The 15,700-nt window shown below is 46.7% G+C and overlaps 1 protein-coding gene across 2 annotated transcripts in view; it reads right to left on the reverse strand.

Annotated features, from left to right (window-relative positions):
• Positions 1-15,700, reverse strand: part of FEZ2 (fasciculation and elongation protein zeta 2) — a 400,578-nt gene that overhangs the window by 54,717 nt on the left and 330,161 nt on the right. The window contains exon 6 of one of the 2 annotated variants that reach the window (XM_085612191.1): positions 2,343-2,423. The exons of the other annotated variant lie outside the window; for it this stretch is intronic. Coding sequence (XP_085468317.1) covers positions 2,343-2,423 — 81 coding nt within the window. The remainder of the gene's footprint in view (positions 1-2,342; positions 2,424-15,700) is intronic. 2 annotated transcript variants of the gene reach the window in all.

The raw sequence follows: 15,700 nt of genomic DNA on the forward strand, positions 1-15,700 counted from the left end.
GATAGTCCCAGAATCCTTTACCCCATTGGTTAGGGTGTGCTCAAGTCATTCCCACCCACTAGCTTGTGCGGCGCATACATATAGCACGTCCAGACATCCACTTCAGATCACTCCTGGACCTGGGGAAGCTCAGAACTGGACTAAACCTGCTGTCTGCAACCTGAAAAGAGCTCTGGAGGACTGGACTTGTTTTCTCTTGTATCCAGGTCAAAGAGTGGACTTCAAAGGTGATAAGGCTGACCACTTGTTAAAGCTTCAGAGACAACAAGCTACAAGAGGCCTTTTCACCAGCTGTTCAGCGGATCAGTGGCAAATGGACCTGGACTGGACTCTTCCTGTTAACAAGTGAGTCTCCAAGTGCCTCCCCTGAGGTCCTGGGTGGCTCTAGAAGTGTACTCCTGTGGCCGATTGGGACTTAAAGGAAGGTAAAATCTTTGACCAGGGCAAACTTGCTTAGTGTATCTGACACACGCTCCATCGAGGTCAGAGACAAATTGAGCCTAGGTTTTGCTACGCCATGACCATTCACTATCATTGGCACTTTGTGCTTCTTGGCGTTATTTCTACTTAAAACGTTAAAAAACTCATATCTCCGGTTCTCCTTGTTTGATTTTTGTCATGTTGCTTATACATTTTTATTCTCTTTTTCCAATTCAGTGTGAGATTTATATTGCATTTCACCTTTTTTACTATTTTGATACTCCCTACATATTTTACACCTTTCCTCTAAGCAAAGCCTGTCTGCTCTGTGCCATAGCTACTAGGTGATTGTGCGCAGGTTTATTTAGTGACTTTGGTGGTTCACCCTGACAAGGGTTGTGATCATTACTTGAGGTGGGTACTTACTTCCCTCAACTAAAAATCCTATTTCTTACACCAACTCTTTCATCTTCATCTACAAATTAAGCACCAATTGCTAAAGTTGGGGATCATCCCCAAATTGATAATCAGGAAAAACACATCTACAGATCCCAATAATCATTTAACAGCTCCTTTCAGACAAAGACTCACCCGAACTGAGGCGCCACATTAATTCATATACATTTTAGATAGGGTTTCAATACTTCTCCAGTTCCTTCAAATCAATGTAAAGTTCAGACTGCAAGTTCAAGACTCTGGGGTGGCAGAAGTTCAACCAAAGGTGGGGATAGACTCCTCTCTGATATTCCTCACGTGTTAGTACCATCTATGGTCTGGCACTGCTCAATAACCCAGACTAGGTCTCAGTCACTGACCATTTTTCATCATAATCGGAGCTAGCCAGTACAAGCTACCTTATGAGAACTCCAAATCCAATAACAAGGGAGCCATCCTGAGATGAGGAGCAAATAGCAGGCCTGCTGGAGTCAGGATGCAGACATTACATCCGCACAATGTTATACCAACTACACTCCTCTTAACTAAGATCGCTCTTTGTCTCATGCCCAACTCCAGCAAAAATCCTCATCTGCTCTCTCCACTCTGCACTGTAATCTTTCCTCCTGCCCTCCTGCATTTGTACTCTCCCCTAACCCCATCTTACTGTATATGTTTTTATTTCCTACTCTCCAATCGATTTCTGTCCACTAAAGTACGAACTCCTTCTACCACATTCTTTCTTTCTCCTTTTTAAATAATCCGATTTGTTACCCCTCACTTTTACTTTTCAAAACATTTCCCTCTCATGTCTCCCAAATATTTTCTACCTCTTCTTCTCTCCTTCCTCCCCACCTCCTGTTTCTCCTCTTCATTCACCTTCTTGTACCCCTCGATAACTCGACCCTGCCCATCTTCCTCTCATCTAGGCACCAGATTACTCCTCACTTCACCCACTAGTAGATTCTATTGTATCCATCTCCAGCCTTCCTTCCTGTCCCACCTCATTCGCCTTTGGTTGCTCTCCTACCCCCTCACTGCAATTCTCAGGTCACTTCACCCTCCCTGCACCTCGCCCATTGCCTTCTTCTTATTCTCCACTTCACTTCCTTGCTATACCTTCCCCTCACCTCAGACCTCACCAGCACTGCTCTGGTCTCCCTCCCTCCCATGCCTACACACAGACGACGACTGTGGTGTCAATGATATTCCTGCTACAGTGCGAAGGCTGGTCAACAGGCTCTTTGCACATACCGCACTACCCTCATCCTTAGAGAACTCAAGGAAAGCATAACCTTATAGAACGTACTGATATAGCGGCTCACTGAGATATATGCACATTGAAACCTTTGTAGAGCTTACATAATTGTAAATGACGCAGAGCAAGAAATTGACACCAAGCATCGTATGTGAGGAGTGGAAATATGAAATAGCACACACAGAAGAGCGACAGAGTACACGAAAAGTAAAGAAGAAAATCCAAGCACCTGCTTATCGCCACCTGAGTGCCCAAACGTGTAACGGAAACCATTCTGAATGACATTTGAGAGTCCTTCCATGCTGAAGCGCTGGAGGTGGCAGAAGGGGGAAAGAGAGACAGAAAGAAAAAGACAGCCCAAGGCAATTAGTAAGCAGCTGACGAGAAGACAGGTTAAGGTGACCAGACAAAAAGCAGCAGTGTGTACAAAAAAATCCAGCTGACTTGAGAAGTACCCTATGACATTTGCGGCAATTTGCACTGGCGTTTCCTCCTAATGATTGCCATTTAAAAGATCTATACACAGTGTATCTCTACTCTATTTGTTTAAAAGCAGGTGCATTTAAAAACAGACGGAAAATAACGAAATATCTGCATTGAAAATTGCGCTTCAGCTAACATGGCATCGTAGAAAATAACTAATTTCCAGAATAGAGAACTGTAAAAGGACAGTAGTAAATTCACTGAGTATGTAACTTGTATGCAATGCCGTTTATTGGGCTCAAACGCAATTTCCTTTTGGGTGCAAATACAAATCACACCTATAAATGAAGAAAATGGGCTAATAAGAGCAAGACAAGTAACATGAAAACAAAAGTGTTAATTCTCAAATATTTTAGGCACATAGATTGTGGTTAGGCAAGCAAACAAATTGTCTGGTTAAATTTCCCTAGACCTTGAGACACAGGATAGGGGTTCAAGGAAGTTTACATCAGATCTAAGCAAATCAGAGGTTTGGGGCAGAGACACTTCATGGGGGACTGATAAAGTGCGTGTTATGCACAATGCATGAAAAACCCCACAAAAACTGCACTCTGTGCTTTAGGTACTAGAAACATTTAACATGAAGGCAGGACAGGTGGTTTCTACAATGCGAAATGTATTTTCTGGTAGTCAAAAGTAAGTTTGATTTGTCTATGTACAAATCAACCTTTTGTAGAATATATGCCCAACTAATAGTTCAGAGGCACAAGCATGGAGCGGAGAACAGTAGTCAAGCAAATCTACCACTTGCACCAATTTGCCATGACTTTTCCAAGCCGGAAGAACAAGTTACTTACCTTCGGTAACACCATATCTAGTAGAGACAATCTAACTGCAGATTCCTTACCTTAGAATTATCTCCATGCATCAGACTTGATCTGAAAATCTTTTGTGAGCTGTATTCCTGCACGTCAGTAGGTGGCATCATTCAGCTTTGCGTGACTTCATCATCCACGCCACAAGTGACATGCACGGTGCCTATATAGGCGCCACCTGAACGCACTGACATTAGTTCCTTTTCGCGACTTTCAATTCCAGGAGTGCGGAGCCACGAGAACACTGACCACTGGTGTGGAAAACTAGGGCCCTGAAAGGGGAACAGCCATATCCCAATAAAACCGTTCGCAGAACGGGAGGATTGGTGGGTTGGTAAGGAAGCTGTAGCTAGATAAGAGTCTCTACCAGATAAGGCGTTACCAAAGATAAGTCATTTTTACATCTGCTAGAGACTTCTAGCAGCAGAATCCTCATCTTAAAATAGATACCCAAGCAATATCTTTCTGGAGGTGGGTCTGCGAAACGGTTTCTCACTAGAAAGTCCTGCAGGACCGAAGGAGCAAAGTGCTCATACCGACGGACCTGACTGTCCAGGCAGTAATGCTTAATGAACATGTGTAGAGAAGCCCCCGTTGCTGCCTGACAAATATCCAGGCCCAGAACTCCACGTGCTAACACAGTGTTCGCAGCATTTGCTCTGGTGGAATCAGCATACAAACCCTCAGGGGGTTGCTTCTTAGCCAAAGCATGGGGTTGGTTTCACGAAAGGGTAAACCCAGACAAGTCCTGGGATCTGGTTAGAATACAGTACAGAAAGGGAGTGGTCCCAGTCTTACAATTCATTAAAACATGTAATTAAATGCCAGCCGGCATTAATTCAAATTACACAACACATTAAAGCGTTCAATATTTAATCATATTGAGCATCCGAATAAATCTGGGACAGCGTATTATATCAAGTGCCCCACTAAGTAGGGGAAAGAAAGGGGAAATAGTAGGGTGCGCTTTGTGAGGATTGGGGGAGTGAAAGAGAAAGGTAGTGACATCAAATACATTACAATTAGAGCCGGCTTCACTCGGCTATATAATAATCATGGAGACATGTAAAAGGCCATTGTTTGCAATATACTATCACAGTGAAGCAAGCACTGTTGATCAAACTGGCATAGGGCATGAGGCTACTATTTCCCCTTTCTTTCTCCCACTTCGTGGGGCACTTGATATAATACGCTGCCCCAGATTTATTCTTTGCTCAATATGATTAAATAATGTTGAACGCTCTATTGTGTTGTGTAATTTGAATTGATGCCGGCTGGCATTTAATTACGTGTTTTTTTTAATTGTAAGACTGGGACCACTCCCTTTCTGTACTATCTTAGCCAAAGCATAGCAGATCTTAAAGTAAAGCACGATCCATCAGGAGATGGTCTGTTTTTGCACGGCCTTTCCCTTCTTCACTCCAACATACTCCATGAAGAGTTGCTCGTCCACTGGAACTCTTTTGTGCGGTTAAGGTAGAACAAAGCTCTTTCTGGGTCCAATTGATGAATTCACTCCTCTGCCTTAGAGGGCTATGTCAGAGCGTAAAAGGTAGGCAGGGCGATGTACTGGCCTACCTGAAAAGAAGTGACAACTTTCGGCAGAAAGGAAGCTCTAGTGCGAAGCACCAGCTTGTCTCGTTGGATGTTCATGTATGGAGGCTTTGATGACAAAGCCTGAAGCTCACCGACTCTACTCGTGCAGATGTTATTACCACTAGGAAGGCCATCTTGATGGTAAGGAGCCTGAGAGGACAGTTGTGTAGTAGGTAATAGGGACAGCATATCATAAATGTAAGGACAAGATTGAGGTCCCACTGAAGCATAATGAAGGGCAAAGATGGAAACGTGTTGCAAATCTTTCAAAAACCTAATCACCACAGGGAATTTGAACGAGGATGGCCGATCTAGCAACTGCAGAAAGGCTGAGATGGCAGAAAGATAGCTCTTTAAGGTGCACAAAGAAGAGCCCTGATGGGCAAGAGAAAGGATAAAGAGAATGACCGGAGAGAGGGGAGCAAAAAGATGGTCAGTCCGTTTCTCTGCACACCATGCCACAAACTTGCCCCAATGGCAGATATATGCAGTCTTGGTAGAGGGACGCCTGGATGCCAAGGTAACTTTGCACACTTGGGGTGGAAGGTCGAAAGCTGTCACCGGTCACCAGTCAATCTCCATACCTGAAGCCAGAGCGTTGGCAGGTTCAGGAGGGGAATCCTCCCCTGCTGCTGAAACAGAAGATCCTCCCGTAGGGGGAATCCTGATCGGTGGACCGATGGTCATGCTCAACAGCTCAGGATACCAAATTCTCCAAGCCCAGCCTGGTGCCACAAAGATGACTTGGGCCCGGTCATTCCTGATCTTCGAGAAGTCTGGGTAGGAGTGGTATTGACAGAAAAGCATACAGGAGGCCTGAGCTCCACTCAAGATGAAGTGTCCCTGAGCGAGAGCCGCCTTGGAAACTTCAGTGTGCAAAACCACTGACATTGCAGATTCTCGACGGTGGCGCACAGAACTAGCCAATGCTCTCCCCACTGCCTAAAGACATTGCACCACCTCCGATTGGAGACACCACTCATGATCCCCCAGGTATCTTCGGTTGAGTTTGTCTGCCCTGGAATTCATAGAGCCTGCCAGGTGCTGAACCACCAGTGATATGCCCTGATGTTCCAGCCATGTCCAGAGATGCAGAGCCTCTTGACAAAGGGTCCACGAGCCCACTCTGCCCGTTTGATGCAGTACCACATGTTGTGGTGTTGTCCGTAAACACCTGCACTAGCCTTTCCTTAATGGAGGGAAGAAAGGCTTTTAATGCCAGGTAATTGCCCTAAGCTCCAGTAGGTTGATGTGGAGTCCAGATTCTGCTGGAGACCAGAAGCCTTTGATCTCTACCTCTCCCAGATGGCCGCCCCATCTCATCAGTGACGCATCGGTTACCAGGGTCAGATCTGGTTGGGGAAAGGAGAGGTGTCTGCTGCTGACCCAATCGCGGTTCATAAACCACCACTGCAGATCTTTTGCAGTTCCCTCTGAGATATGAACCATGTCAGAGAGATTCCCCTGATGCTGCTCCCACTGGAACTTCAGGTTCCACTGCAGAGCATGCATATGCCAGCGGGCATGTGTCTCAAGCAGGATGCAGGAAGCTATGAGGCCTAGCAGCCTCAGTCACTCTAACTGAAACCCAGGATAGAGGCTGAGACATCATAATCATAGTTTGAATATCCTGGTCACACTGCTCGGAATGATCGGCCCGAAACTGCACCATGTCCAGAGCAGCTCCGATGAAAGGGAGTGTCTGAGAGTGAGTCCAGTGTGATTTCGGCACGTTGATAGTGAACCCCAGGAAGTGAAGGAGGTTCGCCGTAGACTGGAGGTGGAAGACAGCCTGGTGATCCCGCCTTAAATGGTCAATTGTCGAGACAGGGGAAGAATAGCACCCCTGAATTCAAAAGATGAGCTGCAACAACCGCCATCACCTTGGTGAGCACCCGAAGGATACTGGGAAGACAAAATGGGAGCACGGCCAACTGAAAGAGCTTGTGGCTCACCGTGAACTGCAAGTAACGCCTGTGGACAGGCAGGATGGGAATGTGGAAGTATGCGTCCTGCATGTTTAACAGTACCAGCCAATCTCCCGGGCCCGGGGCAGACAGGACTTAAGCTAGCTGGAGCATTTTGAATTTCTCCTTTTTCAGGAAGAATTTGAGAGGGCGCAGGTCTAGGAAAGGACAAAGGCCTCCGTCTTTTTTGGGAACTAGAAAATAGTGGCAATACCAACCACAACCTACTTCTGGCATCAGCACCCTCTCTATGGGTTCCTTGGCCAAGAGAGCAGCTACTTCCTGGCGGAGCAAGGAGAGATGGTCTTCCGGCAGCCTGTACCAAATGGGTGGCATGGGTGGAGGAGAAGTCACGAAGGGGAGGGAGTAGCCGCTCCGGACAATCTGAGGAGCTCAACAGTCTGATGTTATTGACCTGCAGGGGGGCAGATGAAGGTGCACCCTGCCTCCCACTGGGGGCCCATGATGATAGGAGGGCAAACTAAAGAAGTTTGGAGGCTGCTAGACTGGCTTGACCTCTCGCAGCCTGAACCATGGGATCTGTGGGTATTGCATTCTCGGCCATGTAGAGGCTGAGATGCTTGTGCGCCGTGGTGGCTGGGTGGGTAAAGACACAGCTGGAAGCCACTTCCATGGCGATGAAAGGAGCAAAAAAGTGGACTGGGGTTGGCAAGTGCCATGGAAAGGCCCAAGGACCTGGTGGTAGCTCTGCTATCCTTGAAGCGCTCCAGCGCAGAGCCCGCCTCATCTCTGAAGAGATGGAAGGCATCTGTTGGCATGTCAATAAGCAATGCTTGGACATCCCCAGAAAAGCCAGGTTCGCACAGCCACTGACGAAGAAACCGCTCTGCCTAGCAAGTCGTTGTGTCCAGCCCACATGATCATGAACTTGGCTGCATCTCTCCCATCTATCATAGCCTGGAAGAGTATGGCCCGAGCCTCCTCTGGGAGCAGACGCAGCACCTGCGTAACCGAATCCCACAGTGCATGGGAGTAGTGGCCCAAAAGGCTTGTATTGTTCATGGACTGCAGTGCCAGGCTGGTGGTAGAAATCTTTTTTCTACTGCATCAATACTCTTGGATTTTCTATCTGGTGGAGTGGTAAGGGAATGCACCAGGATTTACACACGAGGTGGAAGCTTCGACCACCAAGATTTTCCAGGATAGGGTGTTGTATGAGAAAATTGTGGTCCCCTGGGGCACATTTTGATGGTGGCGGGCAATCGTCCTGTTCTCAAGAGCCGATGTGCAAGGTTTATACCAAATCCCAAGCATAACATCGGCGAGGGCTTCATAAAATAGGAAAAGCGGTTCTGAAGGGGTTACTCCTGACTGAATCTCGTCTGTCAAGACGTTAGTCTTGACTGCCACTGAGGGTAGGCTATGGTCCAGGACCTTGGCCGCCCTTCTCACCACCATAGCAAAAGAGGCTCCCTCCTCCATAGCCACGGTAGGAGAAGAGACAATGTCAATATGTGGAGAGAGGACCAGTCCTTTGGCATCTGCCAATTCCTCACGCCAGTAAATTGTAGGGTCTAGGGGCTGGTATTCCTCAGGGTCCAGCTACCCCTCCCAATCCTCCCCGATGCCCAGCCCACAGGAATAGGGCCTAGGTTCCGGCCTGGAAGGTATGGTTTCAGTCGGCGCCAGCATCGGCTGATGCCCAACCGAGAATGGGGATGGCAGCGTCGGCATCAGGACTGATACTGCGGAAGGTCTAGGTGGTACGATCGGAGTTGGTCCGGATCCATCTGTGGATCCAAGGGGCCAGGCTGGAGCTAGGGACAGAACTGCCGGCAGAGAACCAGTGAAGGCCCCTCCTGAACCTGCAGGTCCCGAAGGCGTGCCAGCGGGAACAGGTCGCCAAAATATGTGGTGCATGGTCTCATAGAACTCATGAAGTTGGGCGGGGGTCACTCCAGCTCCCAGAAACTCAGGGAGGTGCATAGACGGCTCAGGTGCAAGCTCAACTGCGGAGCCAGGCCTTGAATGACGACACTCCCTCGTCGGATGACTTCGACGGACTGGGTTAAGTCGACAGGGACTTTTTTTTGCAACAACTCTGATTGTTTTTCGCCCCATAAACACTTGTGAGAGCAAACATATTAAGCTAGATAACAGAGTCGTTGCCAAAGTGCCAGATAATATAGTTTGAGTGCAACTAGGTTAGTAGACGCGGATACTTTAGGGCTCTTGCTTTGATTAAAAAAATAAAAAAATAAACAGATTTGCAAGTTACTCCAAGTACAGGGACACAATATTGCTCAACTGCATCTATTCCAAAATCTGAATAAGCATTTTATTCAAAATGAAGTTATTACAATGCTTCAAACAGCGTTACTGGATAGACAAAAAACATGCATCTTTCGTGTCACAAAAAATAGCCTAAGGACACAGAACAAGCTCTCGGAGCCCAGTTTTAATGATGAGGAATCGCCAGTCATTAACATGACCATGTTTGTGAAACTATCTGAGCTGTGGAGCAATATAGGTACTAATTTACGACAATAAAAGGAAAATGTAGGGGTCCCAAGATGCATGTCACAGCACCATATTTGGGGTAGCTCAGTTGTTTGTCACACAATTTTCTGCTGTGTAGCACTACATCTTATTAACTGTAAACAAAATATTAGCTTACAAAGAGACATATATCTTTAAAGCTAACAGGTAATTTATGTTTTTCATACGTAATTCCATAATTGTGACTCCAAAATGGCAACAATTGTGACCTGCGTAACTTTTAACAAGCCTCAATGTCCCTCTCCATATCGCAAGAGACTGTTTTGATTGGCAATCCACAATACCTATTAGAAGGCAACCCTTTAAATATCTCGGAATCTGGGTGGCCCGGCTTCCTGACTTTGCGTTGTCACTCAATATTACCCCACTGGTGAAAAGAACCTGAGACGACCTCCACAAATGGCAGACACTACCGCTTAATCCTCTGGGAAGAGTCGCCCTCTTCAAAATGACGATACTTCCCAGATTCCCCTACATAATTCAAAATACGCCATTTAATTTCCCGCGGACCAGGATCAAAGAACTGGACAGCCTGACCACTAAATTCCTATGGGGCAGGCAGAGACCTCGTATGGCCCTGTCCCAATGTCGGGTCCCATCCTTTGATGGGGGTATGGGCATGACTAATTTATACTTGCACTATTTGGCAACCCGCTTACTTACGATGCACGACTAGTTCAATGGATGCTGGTCTAATCCGGCATATAGAGTAGAGTTGAACGACTTGGGCCTACCCAGGATCCAGGCGATGATATACAAGGGACCTATCCCCAGATCGTTGCCCATGGTGACACAGGTGGTTCTCCTGGCCTCCCTGCGCCACACCCAATGGTAGAGCAAAGTTCCTGGCTCCGAGAGGTCAGCAATTTAAAGGGATTCAAGACCTGGGATCTTATTGGCATTTCACAGCTTGGGGACATAAGGATCTGAAACCAACTGCATCATGTACACATTGCGAACAAGATCAACCAGCTTTCTTTCACATGGTATGGACCAGCCTAGTAATCGTGCGATATTGGGACTCCATAGAAAAGGAACTCACAGACATTCTGGGCTGGGAGGTCCCACACAATCCTTTAAATGTGCTCCTGGGAATCACGGATGGTTTGGATGGGTCTAGATTTGACAAACTATTTCAGAACACAGCCATGGTAGTGGACAAGAGAGACATTGCAGCCAACTGGATAAACCCTGTCCCACCCACTATAACAAAATGGCGCAGAGGGGTGGACAGGTGCGGAGCACAAGAGAAGCCTATGTATGAGGCCAGGGGGTGCTCGGCGAAACCGTGTAAAGTCTGGGGCAAATGGCTGGGGCAGATAGAATAAAAATACCTCACTTTAGGGGATGTGGGCGGCGTGTGACATTTTACAAGAGTATGCATCTCAGGTGCATTTTCTGTATATGTAACATGAAGATGTCCTACAACTGCTGTAACATACTGCATTTGATTGCTGCTGGTTTTTCTAGTTTTAAAAAAACAATAAAATTGACTATAAAAAAAAAAACAATCCTCACTAACATGCACAATCTGCAGTAACATTTCCTGTGCACACATGATCAGCACACATGCAAAGGACCATGAGCGAAAGTGCTAGAGCAAAACCCGAAAGCCTAAGAAGAGTGTATGGCTGTAATCGTCCACTTAGGTATTGTTTTAACTGTCCTCTTATATTCAGTTTGTGTATTTCTCTAAAATGATTTGGTAGGACCACGCCTATCAGAATGTGCTGTACAAGGGCAGGTGGAAACCATAAAATCTCCCCTCTACTTAAGCATGATGTTGAGTGATAGTCATTTGAAACGTGGAGTGGGAAATGCCAGGCCACTAATTGAGCATGGGTTCCTTGGTATGGATACGATAATTGCCCATAATCTAAATTTGAGGCACTAGTGAGTTTTGGCTCCATGATGGTATAAATGCTTGAATTCTAGATATCTTCCTGGAGGGCTCTAAAACATTTAAGGTGGATAGAGAGAAATGTGTGGTGAGATAGGGCTGCTCTTAATTTGCAACAAATCACCAACAACCAGGAATTTTACAAAAATGACTACCTGTTAGATTTACATTTGTATCTTAATTTTGGGGGCATGGAGTGTTGATATTGTAGGAAATGTAAAAATCTGGATTGAGTATCCTTGGACAAAAAGGATGAAGAATTTTTGGCAGATATTTCTCCCACTATTCTTATAGAAAATCTGGATAGGACAACCCGGAAGCTTGCCCAAGCTTTAGACCCAGTTTGGCAAAGCAATAAGAGTGGAGCTTTATATCCATCCTTCTCTCCGGTAGATCACTATGGTGTGTACTTTACCTGCCGTATGCGAACCACTCAAGTTAAGAAGAAATGGACAGTCATTTATATATTCCATTAAAGGCCAGGGAATTGTGACTCAAGTGTTGCTGCCATATGTAGCACAGTTGGACTTTTCATAGAATACATGAGGGATGTACTTCCATTTTCAGTGAATCATCCTGAGGATTCAGGGTTGCCTCTGATTATTAGGCCCCTATGGAAAATGTTCAGAGGCCGACTAGGAGCACCCCTTGTTTTAGAATGTATAGATTCAAGCTATGTCCACTACATACATGAAAATGTAGGCAAAGGTATCTAGAGACTGACCAAGTTGTCTCCGGTAAACATGCTTCAAGTATCACACAGTTATTTTTGAAAGAAATACTGCTTCTTCGTGGAAACCTCCTGTGCTAGCAATCAAATATGCCTTCATTAGAACAGAAAACACTCACCTCAGTTATTTAGCATCTGTTGCTTCTTATTCCCTAAGTCTATGTCAGTTATTTTACCTGCTTTTTGGGGGGGAAGGAGATAGAAAAAGATAGGTGAGAAATGACCTGGCATTTTAATAACCCGGTCGTAAGCGAAATGCATGGACCAAGAGTCTTTCAACTTGCCCGAGCTCTGTTAAGAAGCATGAACGTAATGTTTTTGAAGATATGATAGTGTATTAAAAGGGATAGTTGGGCCATCCATCAAACTATTTGATGCATGTTTCATAAGGAGATTATTCAGATCCACATCATTAGTTAACCCTTTCTAAACATATAAAAAGGCTAAAGCTAGTGGAAGTAACAGATGCGGCGCACGGTATGTATGTATGGATTAGAAAATAATACTCATTCATTTTAGATCGCAATGGAAGATTATTCAGAAATGAATCTTGCAGTGGTGAACATTCATTGGAGGGCATACCAAGTTGGTTCTCGTGGGGGCTGTTTATAAAGATAATTGTAGAAAAAGTAATGTTAAACCTATAAAAAACAATCAAACAATACCATAGGGTGGCAATGGGAAAACTTTGTCTGCCTACGGAGCTGGGTGGCCTCGCGGTACCCAATTTTGAACATTACTACCTAGCCTCCCAGCTGAAATGGATCGCCAGGTGGATGTTCTCTTGTTACCTACTAGACACGGCCTCCCTGCAACCCCTACTGCAGCTGAAAACTTTGCTCCAGGTCTTCCACCCCTGCTCGGTGCTTAGACCTCCAGATACTTTTCTCCTCACTGTAGCACACAAATGCTTTCGCAGATGCAGAACCACCATTTCATACGCACCCGCTATCCCACTGTTAGGAACCCCACGGGGGGGACACTTACACGACTGCAGCAGAACTACATCACTGGACTTCAGAGGGCATACAAGATATGGGGGACCTGTTTCAAGACGGCGCTCATATTCAGTTTCAGGAACTTATAATAGGGGAGAATATACATCCTGGGCAGTTTTTACTACACAGAACACTCAGCCTCATTAGCCTCCAAATGGGGCACGCTCGCTCAAGAACCTACCATGCACCACACTTTGCAATACCTTCACGTGATGGGGAGGGGACGGCAGCTCACACGCTGGTTTGCATCCTCGCTTCGACAGCACATGGAAACAGATCTCACTCGACTTCGACTTTACTGGGAGGAGGCCCTGGGTAGAGCGCTCACAGATAAGGAATGGTTGGCCACCCGTAGAGGTCTGACCCGCATCCCCCGGAATCAACGATTCCGACAGATACACTTTTTCATACTACATCAGGCCTATCTTACCCCAGCTCACATAAACAGATACTTCCTCCGTGTAGCTGCAGCTTGCCCCCGCTGCCAACAATTGGATGCTGACTTGATACATATGCTTTGGGGTTGCTCGGTCCTGACTGACTACTGGAACACCGTGACAACTACCCTCATAAGTTGCACATCCCGCATCATTCCCCCGACCTGGGAAGCCCATGTACTGCACCTCTTCAGCAGACACAAGAAATATCGAGCTGCCACTTGGTTTTTAGACCTAGGACTAATAACAGCCAAGCGCCTAATCACCAAGCGATGGAAATCTCCCCTACCGCCTCACCCTCTTGCTTGTCACCGATCCCTATCCAATTGGGCGAGGGCAGAGGGTGCAGTGCTACGCAGAGAAGACCTGCTTGGCATTCGCGTGTTCCCCCTGGCACCTCAATGGGACACAATGGTCTCCAAATTTTTTAACAGACACAGAAACGGGATCCCCACCTGCGTCACACAGGATTACCACTCAGAATACCCCACTCCCCACCACTGACGCGACTGCAGACTAACACTGACGCCCAGATCATCACTGCCCCTCTACCACAGAACCCCGCTGCCACCGAGACTTAGAGGTGTTTGAGGTCCTCCGGCGAGTTTGACTATGGTGACAGGTCTTGGCGACTCTACCCTACCCTTCCTTCGCTTTCGTTGTCCTCATTTTGTTGTGCCCTATGTCCTAGGTTACGTTTGAACTGCACTGTTCCCACATTACTCACATGCTGTTTGATGCCGTGATTTGCCAGCATCACTCTGTCTTCTAGAGATATTGCCACAAGCTTTGATGCAAGTCCTGCACCCTGAACTTTCATTACCATGTTGTTATTAACCCAAGAGTACCTCATCGCTGACAACCAATTTGTATAGTAATATTCTGACTGTATGTTTTATTGCCTGAATTCCTTGCTTCCTGCCCGATGCTGGGATTTGTCAATACCATTCTTGGGATATTCTCACTAGCCTTGATGTAACTAATGCCATCTGAATTTTCATTGCAATGTTACTACTTGTCGAAATGTACCCTGCTACTGGCGCTTCATCTTCTTCCCCTCCCCCCCTTTCTCCATCTATTACATGAGGGATGTTCCGACTGTATGTATTATTGAGAAGTGTGCAAAAACAAACAAAACAAAGAAAAGGTTAATAACAACGATTTAAACAAAAAAATAAAACAATCAAACAATAGAGATTCTACAGCAAAGTAACCAAGAGACATTCCCTTGCTGAATTTTTTTCCAGTCAATGTTCATGTCAACCACCAAACTCGACCTCCCGTACACCAATTAGGTTATTTTTATCTCTCCTAGGAAAATACAAAGTACCCTTTAAGTTTATGTAAAACCGCTTGAAATCAACCTTGTCAAAGTCTCCTGGCAACTTCCATTTCATTAAGGAGCTGTAGGAGGACATTTGCCACAACATCTTTATGGCGTCTGTCCTTCTCACATTGGAAATACGCAACAAGGGCAGTTGAAGAAATGGCAACATAAGTGTTCATTAACTGGGGGGGCGAAGGTTGCCGGCTCTCAAGTTGGCCACGCGGTAACGGAGCTCCTCTAAGCCACTGACTATCTGTCATTACCCTGGCATTTTACTGACTGCTCCATCCAGATTTGCGCAGCCTGTACAGCGGAGGCGCTCCTGCATCGAACTATACCACGGACAGCCTGAAACACGGAGCGGACACCTCGCAATACCTGCAGGGAAGAAGAGAGCTGCATTGACCGCCATTGGGGCCTGCTGCGTAGCGAAGCGTGCTCCCTGGGGACAACTCTTCCGTGGGGGCGCACCCGGTTCCCTGACCGACGCTGCATACCTGGTTAGTGACCCTGCTAGAGGGAGCACGAGCACTACCTGGGGCGCTCGTAGCCTGTGTGCGTACCGTGCTAGTCTTTCCAATGCCTGATCTTGGGTGTGGCTGAGCGACCAGGAGCAGCGCAGACAGACTGCCGGATGCCGCAGTGCGACCTTCTGGCGACCCAGGGACTTCACTGCCGGCGTGGGGCACGGACAGCTGGAGAGGGAAGCGAGGCTGTCTTAGCTGTGGCCCCCCGGTGGAGCGGACAGCTGTAGCGGGCAGGAGCGAAGAACACCCCGATGTGGTGACGAAAGAGGCCTAGCGACGGCCTATGA

This window comes from Triturus cristatus, chromosome 6 (genome assembly GCF_964204655.1).
Source record: "Triturus cristatus chromosome 6, aTriCri1.1, whole genome shotgun sequence".
Taxonomy (NCBI): Eukaryota; Metazoa; Chordata; class Amphibia; order Caudata; family Salamandridae; genus Triturus; species Triturus cristatus.